General features: G+C 42.5%; 1 protein-coding gene across 10 annotated transcripts in view; it reads right to left on the reverse strand.

The window, feature by feature from the left end:
- IDS (iduronate 2-sulfatase) overlaps nucleotides 1-18,187 on the reverse strand; it is a 91,645-nt gene that overhangs the window by 55,760 nt on the left and 17,698 nt on the right. For 2 of the 10 annotated variants that reach the window (XR_013923846.1, XM_080365755.1), the window contains exons 1-9: nucleotides 14,627-14,931; nucleotides 13,990-14,126; nucleotides 12,769-12,946; nucleotides 11,760-11,848; nucleotides 10,298-10,498; nucleotides 9,518-9,688; nucleotides 8,727-8,853; nucleotides 7,035-7,208; nucleotides 6,010-6,340 (exon numbers count right to left, since the gene is read on the reverse strand). Coding sequence is in view for 9 of the 10 variants with exons in the window: in XM_080365755.1 (XP_080221881.1) it covers nucleotides 6,010-6,340; nucleotides 7,035-7,208; nucleotides 8,727-8,853; nucleotides 9,518-9,688; nucleotides 10,298-10,498; nucleotides 11,760-11,848; nucleotides 12,769-12,946; nucleotides 13,990-14,126; nucleotides 14,627-14,717 (1,499 nt within the window). In the remaining variant the exon portion in view is untranslated. Of the gene's footprint in view, nucleotides 1-11; nucleotides 395-5,262; nucleotides 5,690-5,713; nucleotides 6,341-7,034; nucleotides 7,209-8,726; nucleotides 8,854-9,517; nucleotides 9,689-10,297; nucleotides 10,499-11,759; nucleotides 11,849-12,768; nucleotides 12,947-13,813; nucleotides 13,866-13,989; nucleotides 14,932-18,187 lie in introns of those variants that run through there. The other 8 variants (XM_080365759.1, XM_080365760.1, XM_080365757.1 and 5 more) reach the window with 7 other exon arrangements.

Below are 18,187 nucleotides of genomic sequence, written 5' to 3' on the forward strand. Positions count from 1 at the left end.
CAATACAACAGTGCTTGACGGTGGCGGGGTAAGAAGGGAAATGGAAGAAAAAGCTGCTGTTCCATTTTTCAGAGAATTACTACAAGCCTTTTCCAGTTGCGCACTTGTCTTTTATGTTAGCGTCTCCTTGACTACTTTGTGTCATCTGTAGACCACATTGGGAAAACTTTGGAAAAGCCAAAACAGCTGTGGGTTAAAAGCACCAGGTAAGAAATCAATGTCATTTTAGATCCGTGTCTGCTCACAATTCTTGCCTGAACTTAAGTAAAAATTTCAGCTCACTAGACTGGAGTCTCCCTTACCTGCAAAAGGCAAATCTTAATCTTCCCCAGCTGCCCCCTCTCTCCTTTTGTCTTGAGCCCTGGGGCACAGACACCACTCTCTTCCCACAGCACTGCCAACAAAAACGACATAAACGCAACTGCAGCCTTCAACGCTATGCTAACATGAATAATTATTTGTGGAGCTAGATGAGAATTGTCATTTTTAATACCAAGAAAAGATGCATGAATTAGGATTTTTTCCATCACTTTCTTTTGCCAATATTTTGAAGTTTTCTTGCAAGATAAAAATGACAAAAATATTCTGCTTTAAAAACTTGAATTAACACTTGTGAAATGAGCAATTTCCTTTTGACAAAGGTGAACACTTTCATTCTGAGGTCAAAATTTTTTGGTTTGACTTTATTATTTTCACAAAGTAATTGCATTCTCATTCATTATAATACCCTTTTATATTGTGTCAAAATTACACAATATAATAGAAATTGAAATAAAATTGAAGCAAAGGTCCCTGATCTTATCAAAGCAAAACTTTTCAATAAAACTGTCACCAAAGCAATATCTCAACATAAGACAGTTTGATTTAATCAAACAAACATTTTCCTGACAAAAAAATGACGGCAGTCAGATGATATTCAGCCAGCTCTTAAAACCTCTAGAAAAGATGCATAAGCAAGACTTTGTTCATACCTCTTGCAGCCCAACACAGCCCTGAAGCATGACCACACTCTGCTGTCATTTGTATCTAACTTTACCAAGCAGCTGCAGAGGGCTGTCTGAGAGGAATCCAGTCCAGATATCCGCTAAACATTTAGTGCAGGCTGGCCACGGAGCACGTTCAAACAGTTCGGAATATGTAACCTACAGGTAACTGCTCTTCAGTTACACAGAAAGGCGTAAACTGGGAATTTTCAGCACAGGTGTATAACATCCTGGAAATTAAAGGCTTTGATTCTACTATGGCGCCGGGACCAAACAGAAAGAGCAAGGGTTTTGAATACATGGATAATGCCAAATTGAGTACACTCAGGACAAAAACCACAACACAGTTCAGAGGTAGATTTTCAAAAATATTTCAGAGAGAAATTCAAAGAACTTTTGCAGTCAACCACAATGTGTACAAAGCTTACAGATTTTATACCTAAAACACAGAAATAAATTAGAGCAGAAACAGGAAGATGTGAGTACCCCTAGATGTCTGCAGTGCCTAAAACCAGATATAAAATATTTCCCTTTCCAGTCTTTCTCTCTAGATTTCTGTTCTTTATCTTCTTGCTGGATCCTAATCTTTCAGCTCATGACTTTATATCCGATTTCACTGTTCATTACATATTACTGTTCCTTTCCTCTCTGCTGCTTCAATCTATTATCCCAGCTCCACGTCCGAGTGCACCTACAGAAATATCACAAACTTCGCCATTTCCTCTTGCTTACTCAAAGCTCCGTTATAGTTGGGCCCTTCACACACTGTGTGATAAAAATGTTGTTCTACTATTCAGCATTGAGCCAAGTGTTAAACAGAGGGCAAAAGGCTCTTTCTGCTGCTTCATATGGTGGATCTTGACATTGGTAGGCTATCTTCTTTCATAAGCAGAACGCCCACAGACTTTAAAAGGTCTGTATGTGTAGGCAGAGTCATCAAGATCCACCCGTGCAGATCTGAAGATAATTTTCATTAGCTAGGAAGTCAAATACAGAGGCATACAAAGTTTTGACACCGAGTCATCTTAACTTGGCTGGCAGTTTCTGATGCGAAGAGCAAGAAGGTCTATAGCCTACAAAATTGCAAAGTGCTGGAAAACCTAGTTACCAAGAGGGTAATTTAATTCTTTATGTAGCATTTCACATTTGAATGCTAAGTATCCACTGGGGGGGGGGAAGGGGAAAAAAACCACCACCAAAATCATTCCACCTTCAAAGAAGGATCTCAGCTGCAACCGCCACACACTTCCCAAATACAGTCAGTGATTCTCTCTATCCTAAAGGTCTGAAACATAAGCTGAGCACAGTGCCCTGCAAAACCTGCGTGTTGACCACGGCATTATGGCCATTTTGCCAATGGTGATATCGCTGCCTATCAGAGCAAGCACACACTAGCACAGGGAATCCCATCCTTCATGCTGTGGAACACTCGTTCCAGCAGGGGACTCCACTTGACCAATACAACACAGCAGCAAGTCACTAATACATAATCAACATGCAGCAGTGATTAATTAGGTAACATCTGACCAACAGCCGGGACGCTCAGCTGCCTTTGCCTCTCACCACACAAGAACATTTGCAACTCACACAGCCAGCTATTAATTCAAAATGTACCCCATTTCCCCCAGCAAGCACAGAGCACAGGCCAAAGGGGGGATTCCAATCTGTTGCACAGCACAGTATGGAGCTACAGCATTTCCATATACTCCAGTGTGCACAGCATGCCTGAAATTAGACCCAAATCTTTCCTTTGCAAACAGCATGCCGTAAACAGTCAAGTGCTACAAAGTACACCCAAATACACAGCAGTCTCAATATTTTAAAAGATTCCCATTGTTTCTGCTTTGTACATAGCATATTTTTTAACTTGCTTTAAAAACTTTGATTTTGGGCTGTTGTACATCTACACACTAGAAACACTGTCATGAGTTATGATTGACTGATGTACAACTGTTTAGGGACCACAAATTTAATTCCATTGCTTAATCACTCCTGTACATTAGCTTATTAACAAAGGCCTGTTTATTGAGTCTGCTTTGTGCCAAGTGCTTACAACGGCTACTCTGGGGTCCCCAGTGTAACCTCTCCATACATGTACCACAGGTAACAATTCCTGCTGATGCAGCATCATGCTGTTCTTCCAGCTGTTCAGGTGCCATCCTGAGAAATAGGGTCAGCACTGGCATCTCATTTATTTCCTGATGCTTGGCTTGCATCCTCTTCCCTCTAGAGAGAGCGCTGTTCACAAGAGCACTTTACTTTTATTGCTCCTGTTAAGCTCTTTTGCTCTTCAGTGGAGGTTGCTCAGCCTAGCAAAGCCCACAGCTCAGGCTCTCCAGAAGCAGCAGCATTTTGGCTGGTTTGAAAAAAAAATGGGCCTTCTCCCTTTGCCTCTGCTGGTTTTGCACTTTGCTCAGCCGATTCCCTAACAAAACTCACTCACATAGCACTTGCAAGAGCAAAGCTTTTTTTACTGCTATGACTCACTCGTCCTCAAAACCATTAAGCCTCAGCGCAGCAGTAGCAGAAGGAAACAGCTCAGTAAGTGGACAGCAGTCCTGCTCAGCGACTTGTGCAATTATTCAAGAATGTCCTTGCCTTGAGCACGTGGATACCAGTCTTGATTCACTAGTTGTCAGAGACAATTCTGTTTCATGTCTCCCCCAAAAGATTACTGGATTTTGATTAAGAAAGGTCAAGGACAGCTTTTCTCTTCCAATATAAAGAGAATGACTTGAGAGAAAAAATACTCATCACCTAGCACGAGGACTTTTATCTCCACTTGAAAAATTAAATCGCCTGAAGTGATGGGAGGCTTAGGGCGGGCTATGTACAGGAATTTTTTCGTGCAAATAAATCCCTAAATAATTTACCTACGTGCCATAATTTTAAGTACCCCTGAAAAAAAGTCCGTTTTACAGTTGTTTTAGCAGAGGACAACACACAAAGCTCAGGTAGCCAAGTCTAAGATAATAGCCATTTGCCTGATCAATTTTAGATGTACATTGTGTTACTGACCTAGCATACCAGAGATTTAGATTAATCCTTAACACTTGAATACATTCCCCAAAATAACTTTCCCCAATAGCTGATTTTCCTTTAAAGGAAAGCATGTCAGAGATACAATTAGCTCCAGCTGCAGACTTCCAATCTCTGCCTGGCACCAGCCTCAATAAAACACACCTTCAACCAGTGTGAAATTGGTGTAGCTACGTTGAATCTGCTACATGCAACCGCAGTATTTCACACTAGCTGAGGATCTAAGTATACATGCATAAGTGTGGTAAAAATATGTTTTCATCAGGAATAATAACGCTGCAGAACACACAGCATCTTGGGCTGACTAAAACAAATGACAAGTTCCTAAGAAATATATTCTTCTAATTGAGTTTAAGGCACTAAATAACCACTGTCTTCTAACAGAGACTCAGATTCATGGTGGGTATCTCTACATTAATTAGGAATAAGACTGTCACATGGATTTTAATGAAATAAAGTTATGTCTCTGGTTTCTCTAGGATATTAAAGTCAATTCATCTGAGGAAGACAAGTAACGGCTGGATTTTTCTTTTTGTAGGAACTGAAGTAGTTCATTGAGGAAGGTAGCAAGAGTTAGCACTGTCTGAGCAAGCTCTTAGAAGGTACAAATTCTGAGAGCCTCAATTACCAAGATGGAATTGCAGAAATCCAGAGGGCTAATAGAACACAAAAAAAAAAAACCAAACCAAAAAAAACCCTACTGCCATCACACTAAAGTGTACCTCATGAGTGTGAGCTTAAGGTACAGATAGCACTTAAACAAAATACTCGGCAAAAACATTTCTCTCTGATCCAAGCTCCCCGACGTGTTTACTTTAATGTATTTGGCCACATGGGAACTACTTAGCAGCATAGCTTGGGATAACTAATGGTCCACACCCTGTGGTGCTAAACACCACACTAAAAACAAGATGGGAGGCTTTCAGCTATCCTAGTCCAAAACTATGACTGCCAAGCCCCACTTAGCGCATCTAAGTGCAAACATCCAAGTTTGTGTCTCTGGATGTGCACTGAGCAGTTCAGCAACTACAGCAACCAGCAAGCTACAACAGCTAAAGGTTTCCATCTCTTTTCACCTGTGTGGTCTCACTGGGCCAATCCTCATGAAAAACCACAGAAGAGCATACTGGTGTTACCTTAACCCTTCAGTCTTATTTAGTGTTTCAGTGATGAAAGCAGTTTTTTCATACACATTAATTAAAACTGCAGATCCCCTCCTGGATAGTAAGAAGCATGAATCTCCAAATCAAAGCTTTTTATTTAAAATAATTAAATTTTGAATGAAACACATGAAATTTCTCTCTTAGCTTTAGTTAGAGGTAAGGCTGATGACAGCAGTCATCTCAGTCCTTCACCACTACCAACTGTCTCCTTGGCCACTCCAGCCCCAAGTCTCCCAGGTAAAGTGGACAGGACCCATTTACTGATGACAGACATTCTCTGTACAGCCTTTCAACACAGAGAAGTTTCTTTTTTTCCATCTTTTACACCACTAGTTTCAGCACAGATAATGAATTTTAATGATTTTTAATTCTTTAGCCACTACGGAAGACCAGAAATGTTTCACATATGGGCCTGCATACCCTGTGTGGCCTTTTCAGAAGCGTTGTGAGCTTGTGTTTGAAAATACAGCTGCAGAAGTTCTGACTACTTCAGCATAATAAGGCCTGTAACAAGACAAAGGCAATAACTAGTGTTTTGATACAAACAGGATTTTAATTTGATCCAAGTGTCCTCTGTACAACAGAAAAGTTTTTTATAAAAAAGCAAGTGTTGCTTCAGTTGCAAGAGCATGCACAAAGAGGTTTCTGAACCCTAGTGCTTCAGGAAGCCAAGAATCTTTTTGAGCAAACCACCATGTGAAGTATTGTTATAGATGTTATAGTCCTGGTTTGGATCAGTCTCCACCATGTACAACTCTCCTGCATGGATATCCTCAAAGTTAGCACTGAAGTTGTTAGGATAAAACTGAACCCATACAGTATACCTGTAGTCCACTGTACGCATGGAGTAGCCCATGATTCTGATGTCTTTCAGCTTTGGCTTGTCAGAGTTCCACTGAGGAGTGTCTGCAGGCCTGGGATACTGGCTGAAAGCAACAGGTTCTTCATTAACACACCTGTAAGCGTCATCATACCCATCCTTCTCTTCCTCCACATTCTGTTCAGAGGCATTAAAATACCGGACAATGCTTGCCCCCTCAGTGCACAGTGCAACATGAAATGAAGTCTCTGGGCACACAGGAGGAACCTGCAGGCCAGCAAGTTCAGCGAGCGTTGAAAACAGAGACACAAGCTCAACCACTTTTTTGCTTTGCCCTACAAGAAACATCAAAATACAAGTTACAGAACATGCCAGTTGACAGACACTGGCAGAACATTTTAGAAACTTTTTAGATAACTTTAGTTCGTGTTCTGTTGAAAGTGCTTTGTACTAGATTTGTGAAAATCAAGACAATTAAGGTGTGGCAATTAGCTCTGAAGATGCTAGTCTATGCATTTATGATGTATTTTTAACAAGAAGATTTTTGCTACCATTTTCTTTTCTAAAATGTGCAGCCTTCAAGATGATAATGCTCATTACTTTGAAAAAATCTCTTCACAATGACAGACTATTGACACTGGGATTTGCTTTAACACAAGAGTGCCTCCATCAAAACAGTTTCCAGCACCACCATTTTAAGTACAGATACTACACAGAGAATGTTTACTAATCACTGTTGGAAAGACAGCCTCCACCACTACAAAAGGTAGTATAAGTATCCTTTTAGACATCTACACCACACAAAAATAAATCACTGTGTTAACGCAGACATCTAGCTGTTTCCACTAAAGCAAACCTAAGCAAAGTGGAAGTTTGTGTCCAAGGATTCCCTTCACCATCTTTTCCCTCATCAGTACAAGAAGCGCAGCCAATGACACTGACTCAAGCTGCCTGTAGGCAGAGTATTATTACATCACCTTTCCTTTACGTATTGCCACTGCAAACAAAAAATAAATGGTGGAAATTTACCTTGAGGTACCAAGCCTAAAATATGGCTAAAAGGGTCAAGGTAGGGGAAGACCCTCTCTCCTCGACTAATAGAGGAAGTTGTCATTCCTGGTACGTAAAACATCAGCGGCACACGGGTGGCAACATCAAAATTGCTGTATTTTGCCCATTCACCATGTTCTCCCAAGGACCATCCTAGATGACAAAGAATACAATTCAGAGCAGATACTGGGTTAGTAGTAAATTTTTTTCACTGTAAATTGACTCTGGCTGTTAAGGCCACTGGTCTGTTATAAAGGTTATATTAAAAGGCAAATAACAATCTGTATTTAATTACAAAGAGATTTTTCTCTGATGGGACAGCTATTTCAACAGCCACCTAAACCTTGCAGCTTGATACTCTTATTAAGGAAATAATTACACCTTTCCTTATTTCCCCTACTCTAGATTAGAATTAGGAAATCAGCATTAAAGCAGTAGCAAAGAGGAACTGGGTTGTGTGTCAGTGCCTGCAAGTCTCCAGATCAATTCCAGAAAGCACTCATTTAAATTCTGGGCAGTTGCCAGCTCTCCATTACTCCTGTTAACACTGTAACTGAACATCCCTTGGAGCTAAGGCTGCTATCTATGCCAGACTGCCATATCAGGATGTTACCCCTGAGGAGGCAATAGAGATGAAAACTCTTCAGCTCTCCTCTTCCTCTTGGAAGAGATGCCAACATGACTTCCTTCCAGGCAGATTTATTGCCAACTTCACTTCGGGGGAAGACAAAGGAGCTCCATGACAGCTACGTTAACACATGGGGTTTTTGGATCACTTTGCTAGCCATGGTGCTGGAAACACCAACTGTTTACAGACAACCACACCAAGGAAAAGCGGATTTCAGTTTACAACAGAAAGTCCAAGTTGCAAAAAAAGTGGCAAGTCAGAAGGAACATCTAGAGTCACTTTATTACTGGAGTATTAATTCTGTTGCTCTGCAACACATAAGGGCTTGTTTATACACACACACTCACAGAAGTCAACCCAAATTAACTCAAAATGTGACTTGAAATGTAGTTAAGCCATATCTTGTTTTAAGTCAGCTAATTCATCCCCCAATTAAAGGGATCGGGGCGGGAGGGAGGGAATATTTAATGAATATTAGAATATTGAAACAAATATTAAATGCTTGAGGTATTTGTCCCATGATTTAAATTCAGTTTTTTACCACTAGGATCCAGGCTGTGCAAGACCTCAATTATGAGCCATATTGCTGTTAGTTTAGATGCTCTGCAAGGAGCAATGACAAGTGCAAGAAAACACACTTCAGCAGTTAACGACAAAGCCTGTCACCCACTATACCAGATGGCTCTCCACAAATTGTAAAGGGGGAGGAGCAGTCGCTGTCCTCTCACAGCACTGCTCCCAGCAGCTGTCGCTCCTTGGGTAGGCAGTGGGAATACAGCAAACGCAGTCCAGTGTCCTGGCAGTCTCATCACTCACTAGCAAACCCTCAACCTAATTAAAGAGAGGTGCCTGCAGGGGGACAGAACCATACAGCCACAGAAGCCTCCGTCAGTCCTTTTAATTAGAGCAGCCAGACCAGTCGGATATACAAGGTATGGCAGCTCTCCTGTACATTATATAAACACACACTTGATTAAAATGCCAGCACTGAGTTGCACAATTAAGTTATTAGCAGAGAGCTGGAGAAAAATTTAAATGCTTACCATGATCAGCAGTGAAAACTACTATTGTGCTACTGGAGAGCCCTACATCATCCAAAGCATTCAAGAGCAGGCCAACTTGCATATCCAGGTAAGAAACTGCTGCATAATAGCTCTGACGAATCTGACGCTACAAGTTAAGAAAACAGGGGAGGGGAGAAAAGTTAGCTTTTCCCCAGATTCACACACAGGAGAACCAGTGAAGGGCTGTGTAAGCAAATGAACTAAAGGACTTTACTTGTAAAACTTTATCTTTTTTAAGTGGCTGTAGCCTGATTAACATCCCAGAAAAGGTAAACAGGGAGGGGGAAGTTAGAAAATTCTATCTCCCAGAAGTTTTTTCAAGCAAGATGTTGTAAACCAATCAGCCCTGCTTCTCTCAGCATCCAGCCAGTGCACCTTATTTTGGCATAAGCACTGGAAAGTAAAGGAAAAATCTTGCAAAAGAAGATATACCAAGTGATGGCTTGAAGCAGATAAACAGATTCAGATAATGAAACAAACACAACATTGGTAGCTGCTACAAACATTCCCTTATATACAAACCAGGAGCACATACTACTACCACTAGCTGATGGCTGATCTCTTCCTCCCCACACACGCTAGCCTGACTGCAGTTACAGCAAAGGTTTGCATACAAGGGTAGAGGAGACAGTGTGCAAGGCAGGGAATTCACAGTATTTGCAAACTGTCAGTTGCTGAGTACTGGGGAACATCTAAGAGCAGCTGACTGGTCCCTTGCATTTGAACAAGTTAAGGCAGTTTGACTTCAGTGCACTGTACTGACAGCTTACCTGGAAGTCATCTGGAAGTGGTCCATAGGGGAAACTAACATTTAATGCTTGCACATCATCCCTCTGCCTGATATCCGTCCAGGGGTTGTACGCCACAGAAGGTAGTTTCTCAGGCACCCAGGGATCTGGGGCTAATGTGATATTTTCCAAGGGGTACAACTTGAGAAATTCCTTTACAATACAAACACACATAAAAACTGCCCTCAGCATTAAGGTCTATTGCAAACTTACTGTTGTAAAGCAGCAACCATTTCCCCTTGCATGACCCTTTAATATTCTTACAGTTTGCAAGGTTTCACTCCCCTTCTCCCAGAGGGTAAAAGCAATGCTATGCTAGTCAGTCCCAAGCAATTCCTGAAAAATACTGAGTTAGTAAGTGCCTAAAAACAGCCTCCTGTATCTCAAAGCAACACAAAAATAAGAGGTTCAACATCACTTCCTCTGAAATGAGTAGGAGTTTTGCCACCAACTCAAATAGGGAATGGAGTACAAGATCTTGTAAGGCCTCATTATGTCATACTCCATCAAGCTGAACACTATCTCCATACAACAGCAGTCACTCTTAAAGAGGTAGAAGCCTGGCTTTTGGCTGAGCAGTCACAACTCATCCTCATTAAGCATTCTAAAATGCACCACAGGCGACTGCTAAAGTTACACCAAATCAAGGCTGGTTTTCAGCTTGCTTTCCAGAAACAATAGCAATAATGCATTTGTGGGAACACCTTTGAAAAGCAAAAGTAACGTCTAAGTTCCTTTCCCTGCAGGCTCCAGTTCCCTCACCTGAGGGTACCTCAGTGGGATATGTGGTTTGTGGTAACCGACAGCCAGGAAGAATTTTTGCTTGTTGGTTTTCATAACATTCAGTAAGCGTATGGCCTCTTCAGTGCTCTGAATATCAGGCAGAGTACCACTGGGCATTTCTGTCACATCTACTGGGCACACCAAGTTAGCATAAAGTTTTCCATCTTTTCCCCTACAAGTCTTAAAAAAAAAAAAAAAAAAAAAAAAAAAGAGTTAATTATGGAAGTTGTAAAAACAAAGAAGAAATCCTCTGTTCCGTAACTTTCAAACTAATTTGTTTCTCAATCTTTCTACCGACAAACGACAAAAGACTGCAGATTGGATATGAAAAGAAATTTCATAATATATACAAACACTAGAGGTGCCAAGTACATTGATGAGTGAGCAGACAGCTTCAGAAGTTGAAGAATGCAACTTCCATGTCTATGGAAAAGCAGAATCCTCTCTAAAGCTAGGCAGAAGATTAAATGTAGTCAAATGGGAAAACACACAGCTTCTATGATGAATAGTATGTCTGACCTACTGGCAAGAAGGCAGAATTTGGTTATGCTACACACATGCATTTTTACTCCTTTTGATCCCAAGAGCTCATAGAAAGCTGCCTGGAAGCTAATGACTTCATTTCTGAGCCAATGCCAGCAGTGGCTGTTGTATAATCAGTGAAGAAAGATAAGTTAGACTAAACAGTTGCCAGGAAAAGGTGGCCTCAGCAGGGTATTAGGGAGAGTTGCTAAATGAACATAAAGAAAAGTATGTCATGGATACAAATACTGTTGCTGTTAAAACCAGCCTTTTTCAGCAGTAAATGCCAGAACAAGGCATCTCCAAGGCTGTCTGTAGCCTCATGGCTGGAGCTTCTAGCTTTGTAGCATATAGATACCAGCACGTGATGCTATCGCAACATTGGCATAAACATAAAACAGATTCTTTTGGGCCACGCTTAAGAGTAACAAACGTTCCAGAAAACTGAATCAGATAATATAGTAACAGATACTCGAGGATTCCTCCCCCTCCACCCCTTCAGCCCTGAGCTCTTTATTGAATTAAGTTCACCAAGCCTATTGACAATGTTTTGTCACTTACTAAGCAGAGCAAGATTAGCACAGAAGTTGACAACTGCACTTTCCAGATAAAGGAATTAACGATCTAGACACAAATTAAGATTACTCTTTCTTGCAAGCACTTTTATATCTCAGTAACTTAAGTTTCCAAATACTAATTTAGAAATACTTAACACATCAGCAGGATGGGCACATGGATTAGCGTGACACACAACTGGAGACAGGCCTTCTGTTGAAAGACTAAAACAATATCAAAGCAGCTGTTTCCCTGCACAAGGTTGTAGTCTCATAAACCACAGAATATAGCCTGTGCTTGACACAGGGAACTTGATTACATCCTGACAACTCTGACCTGTTAAGGTCCCACAAATCACCCTTACCTTATCATTTTCATACTTTTCAGCTGAAGGATGAAAGGGTGGAATGGACCAACTGTATGGGTAGTCATCACTGTAATTGGATGAAATCCCTGAAAAGGGGAAATCATTAGAGATGCTCTAATAGTTCACTTAACCAGGAAGAGCTCAAACACAAGTTTATCTTGTTTCCAGTTGTTCGTCTGGTTTGGGGGTTTGGCTTTTTTTGGGGGGTGGGGTGGGGGGGTGGGTTATTAAATATGCTAAATGAAGAAACATTTCAAATTATTTTTGACCATTAAGAAAAAGAAAATCAAGAAATCAAAGTCAAAAAGTTTCAGACAGACATTTTTTCCTGAAATACACTCTGGACGGGTAAGGGAGACTCAAGCCTCTTGAAGAGCCTAACTTCAGGGAATGACAACAAAAAAAACCCCACCAAAAAAGCATCATTAATCACAGTTTTCATGTACATCCTTAATTAGCTTTACTATCAACCAGAAGTCCATATATCCACACAAGTTTAGTTCTGGGATAAAGAACTACCAAAAAGAGGGTCAGTTTTGCATTATTGTTCAACTCAGTAGTGTCATTGCTTTTTAACTAGTGAACTAACTTCCTATTTATTTGGTAGTATTAGCCACACGTTCTATATCTCCTATCCAGACAGCCAGCCTATTACGAAACATGACATATGTATATGCAGAGCTAAGACAATGAGCCTGTTCAGTAATTTCATCTTCGGTGGATACCTCACTTCCAGACATATTTTTAGAATGTTAAGACATTTGTTCCCACAATCCCTAGACAAGATGTGCAAATATTCATTAGATAAGTCATCTAATATATTCATCTCTAATACCTTAAGATTTAAAACCAAGGCTTAAAGACAACCTACAATCTTTGTACAATCTGGCTCATTATTACGATTTCAGTTGTCAACATAGGAAAGAATCAGTTGATACTTATATGTTTGTGAGAATATACACATTAAGCACATGTTATGTTAAGGAGATGACAATTCAAACCATACCAGGATGAAAAACTTTCCCCACAGATAGGGTCATGTAGCCATTTTCCTTGAAATACTGGGGCATTGTGGAATAGTTTCCTGCATGTACTCTCCAGTAGGAGTAGAAATCATACAGTCGGGTAGTATCAGGTCTGCGTCCAGTAAGAAACGACACTCTACTGGGAGCACACACGGCTTGCTGAGGAGAGAGCCAGACAAAAAGACAATCAGTTCAGAACAAAAAACAAAACACATACAAACTGGCTTAGGTGTAGCTGGGCAAAACATCAGAAGGCTCAGGAACGCAGTGAAAGTGTTTCATATCACTTCAAGCTAGAATGAACAGCATCCTCATGAAAAATACCAATTCCCTATTGCAAACTTTTAGCAAGATATAAATTTACATCTCTATAATTCTTCTTCAAATAACCAATTCATAAGCACTAAAAGCTTTCCTTATGAAGGTAGTAGCACAAAAAGATAAAGGTCAGGTTGTGTTAAAGACAGTGCTTTTGAAATCTAGCAGCTCACACAGAATTAAGCAGAAGCAGCAGACGAATTGTGCTGACAAAAGCCCAAAATCTAGTTCATCTGGACTGCCTTAAGAGTAATGACAAGAATAAACATATAGAAGGTTCAGGTTATGGTGCAAAGGCCTCACCAAATCCATTTCAGATTGGCAAGGGCCAAGAGTTATTGCTTTAAATTCCTAATCCCTGGTCAGAATTAGGCTCAAACTTCTAGTTTCTCAGCAGAGAGAAAGTTGGGAACGTATGCATCCTATGCAAAGTATTCAAGTAAAGAACAATTAGTGAGATTTTGAGTCCTGTATGTGATGCTTGCCACACAGTCTGTCCTTTCATAAAAGTCTATAGGATAGATTACCTCAAAAGAAAGAAAAAAAAAATTAAAATATGATCTGTTACAAACAGTAGAAAAAAAGAATTCTTATTTAGTAAAACAGCATTTTTAAGTATCTCTTCGCTGCTAACAGTGAAAATGCTTGAGTCACCTTACACTCCTCCGAGGACTACACTCAAATGTTCCGTTTTCATAGTTTTCTCACCTTAGTGAAGAAGAAGGTCCATACAGCACAGCTCAGCCCGACCATTTACTTTCTATTGGAAATACTTATGGTTAATAAATACTTGCTTTTCCCAGCGGCCTGCCCAGCACCTCCGGTGACAAAACCAGCAACTACTTTGCATGGAGAAAACCTTCACGTTAAGTGATTTACCTCACCTGTGCATACGCATTGCTGAACACAACGCTTTGAGAAGCGAGTTGATCAATGTTTGGAGATTTCACAAGCTTATCCCCGTAACAGCCCAACACAGGGCGCAGATCATCCACGACTATCAACAGGACATTCAGGCCATCTGCAAAGAAACAGAATTAGGAACGTATTAACTGCAGCTCCAGTAAGCTGAGGCTACTTTGTGCAGACTTAGCAGTTTCTAACCCTTAAGTATACTTAAAAATTCAAAAAATAAAAACAACAAACCAGCAAGAACATCTAACATCTGTGTAAGGGAATGTAAATAGTGGGATTAATTCCTTCACACATGGAGCCCGCGTTCGGCCCGGCCAGGCCCCGGTGCGTTTCCCGTCCCCGCAGCACCCCCCGCTCCGGGACCCCGCTCAGGACGGGGCCGGGCACCGGGAGGCGCGTTACGGTCCCACCGGCTGCCGCAGCTTCGCGAGGGGCGTTAAGGCACAGGCATGCCTCCGGCGGCGTTTGATTAAAAATTCATTAAACACGGATTTTTCTCGGAGGCGGCCGGCTGGGCTGCGGCCCGCAGAGGCACGGCCCGCCACGGCCGCCCGGAGGCACGGCCCGAGCCCCGCCACAGGCGCCCCGCCCGCGGCCCCGCCGCACCTCCGGGCCCCGCCGCCGGCTGCGGGGCGAACGCCGGGGCCCGGCGGGGAAGCCCCAACAAGCAGAGACAGAGCCAAGCAGCCGCCGCCATCTCCCGGAGGACCGGCGGGGGCGGGCGGGGCCGGCTTCAGGCTTCCCGGCCCCGCCCCGGCCCTCGGTGCGGCCCCGCCGCCGGGCCCAACCCGCCCCCGTCCCAGCGGCTTCCAGGCCGCCGCCGGCAGGGCGCCGTTCCGCCGCGCGACCACACGGTGGCGCCGTGGCCCCGCGCACCAGCTCCGGCAGCGGCGGGGCGGGGCGCTCGGGCGGGCCGCGGGGGCGGGCACGGGCAGAGCGGCACCGGCGGGCAGCCCCGGCGGGCACGGGCAGAGCAGCCCGGCGGGCACCGGAGGGCAGCCCAGACGGATCAGAGTGCGGTGCTGAAGCCGCAGCCGTTGCAGGGGCAGCGCTGCCGGGGCGGGAGCTCGCTCCGGCCCTTCCCATGCTCGTTCCTTCCCGGAGCCCGCGGGCACCGGCCGCAGCAGCTCCCCGGGGAGGGGGGTACTCCGCGGCGTTCTGGCCGTTCTTCCTTCCTCATGCAAATGGCTGTGGGGAACGGGGAAACCGAGGTTCAGCATTCAAAGACGCCGTCTCGGAGCCGTGCGTTAATCCGGTTTGCTAACGCTCCACGGCCGGTCACTCGGGGCGGAGCAGCGCCCACGGCCCCGGGATGGGACACCCACCCCAGCCGCTGTCCCCTCCCCGTGGCGGCAAACGTGTCAGCGGGAACTAGTTTTATCAAAAGCCCTGGGATTTTTCATGGTTTCCATCCACAGCTGTGGAAGATTTATCGCCACTGTTTCTCTGCGGAACAAAGTCGCTGTTTACTCTACAGATGCTTCCCACTCTGCAACTGGTGGGTTACCAGAGACCAACCAATAAAGCTGCTCACAAGAAGTTTATAAAAGGATGAAAAGTCCATAACTATGTAGCCTTAAACGTTTAACAAGCAGGGAAAGTGGCAAGAACCATGCCAGCATTGAAAATACACATACAGCTGCCTTCTCACTCACTCACATGTGAAAACCACTGTGACAACGGCACCTATGTGGCATGTGGGTTTGTCTTTGCTAGCAAGTGTTAGGTGCTCCTCTGACTACAAATGGCACATTAACAGTGAAATGTACTGGCAAATATCAGTGTCTTTAGTATCAGACTATCAAAAAAAAAAAAAACCCAAAACACAAAACCCAACAACTAAAGGGAAAAGCCTCCATTTACAGAAAAAGCCATGCATCTCAAATGGAATCTATAATTTTATTCTTTCTGTGCTTCAGGACTGTGTTGGTTGCTCTTTCTTATCAAAATTAAAATGTTGGCAGCATGAGTTCTGAGACAGGAATGCCCTAACTGATCACTGTTTTTAAGCTGAAGACTAGCATATGGAAAGAAAATCGATAGCTGAGTGTGGAAAGTTCAGATAGCGAAGCCTGCCTCGTCAGGGGCAGGCAGGCAGGTGGATTAGACATTTTGTGCTGCTAGGATTGTGCAAACTGTGGTATTTCTGCAACTTTGAAGTTATCTGCACTAAGAGAAATTGCCATGAAAATAGTCTTATATCTGGACTTTCCTATATGCTCCTCCTTTTTTTTGTTGGTTTTCGTTTGGGTTTGGGCTTTTGGTTTCCCCACACACACACCTAAAAATGTTAATTCAAAGGGAAAATAAAGACTTTGAAGGCTTGTCTGGGATCTCCGCATGCCATATCACTTACCCAGAAGCAGAGCAGTGGATGTATCAGATGCAATTAATCCACAGCATGTCCAATGCATAAATAGCACAAAGCCCACACAAAACTTGATGCTTTCTCAAGATGTTGGACATATTGCACACATGAACATCAAGAGGAGAACACGTCTGATAAGCCAAGCTCTTCTTGGGTAGGCTGGATCTCCTGCACATTTGCTGTGTTGGTGGCTCATACAGTACCCCCAATACATACAAGGCACAGCACATTTAGTGCAAGTTCTCTATACATGTAGATGATAGAACAGAGATAAGCCAACCATATATATTAAACTACATGTGCAATGGAGATTATGAAGCAGAAATACAGGAAACTATGTGTCTGGAGAATCTGAAGCAGTAATATAGGAACTTCACCCTAACACCACCAAGAAATTCCTAAAAATATTCCCCAAGTTAATGTTTTTTTTCACTGGAGAGTGGGCGTCAAAGCTTAAAACACCTCAGAACCAGAAGCCACCTTTTACTCACTTCTGAGGAAGCTGACAGATCTATGAAACTGAATAAAATTAAATTTTTTTGTAATGCAAGGTAACCATTTTGTTAAAATACCTATAGGAATACTTCAGAAAAGAGCAGATTTATCAGAAAAACTATAAAAACCAGCAAGTGTAAGCTAATTAAGAAAAATATACAATTCATCAGTTAAGCACCTTCAGGTGTTTGCAAACAGTACTGAATGCCTTAGTTGCCTGTAACTGGTTTGCTTTGCTAACTTTTTAAGAGAATGGGATAGAAAATAGCCTGTTTCTCTGCTCTATAATGAAGCCTACCTGAGGCTTGAACTATGCTGTTTATGCATTCACACCATAAGCTTACCAGGAGCATCAGCTAAAACGGTCTGTCACAATCCTATTGTTCAGTGGGATGTGTGGTTTAGAAGTCCAACACATTATGTATTATACAGTGTGTGCATACACATCCAAGCACTTACACTTTCTTTAAACTATTACAGTGACGTTTATTTTTATGTGGATCTTACAGTTCCTTTCTGCACAGACTGGAAATGCTGGAATCAAACCAGGAACACTGTTACTACACATACAGTTACTACAGCGTACATGACATGCAACCAGCTCATGAATATTTTTCAGTGTATTTGATGATTGCATATTTTGAAATTAATTTTGTGTATAAGCAGTGTATCTCACAGATATCAGCAACTCCTAGCACAGATCAGTTGCTGGAAATATATGGAACACTGCATCCCCAAGTGACTCTTAATTTGGAGAAGTTTTATGGAAAAAGCAAAGGAATTCTTTTGCTATTGCACATGCATTTAATTACCATAACGCCTGCCTCTCTCAAATGCATATTATATTAAGTGGTACTTGATATGGTGTCATGGTTTAACCCCAGCCAGCAACTAAGTGCCATACAGCTGCTTGCCCACCTCTCCCCACCCCCCTCAGTGGGATGGGGAGGAGAATCAGAGAGAAGGTAAAATCCATGGGCTGAAATAAGATGAGCTTAATAATCGAAATAAAATAGTATTGTAATAATAATGATAACGACAACATTAATAATTATATAATCGTGACAAAAAAAGGAGACAACAAAAAGAAAAAAACAAAACCCAGTAAAAGCAAGTGATGCAAGTGAAGCCTGAAATCTTTTCACATATCCCACAGCGCACTCCGGGATAGGGATCACATACCTCTTGTTCTGCCTCTTCCTTCTGTTCTTGTGGTGACCCTGCTTCGTCCTCCTTTACTAAACAAGCTGCCTTTCCTGTCCATTTCTTCTTGTGTGTAGGGGCGACTGATCCTGGCCTGGGTG

The sequence above is a fragment of the Falco punctatus genome (assembly GCF_963210335.1).
Source record: "Falco punctatus genome assembly, chromosome: 15".
NCBI lineage: Eukaryota > Metazoa > Chordata > Aves > Falconiformes > Falconidae > Falco > Falco punctatus.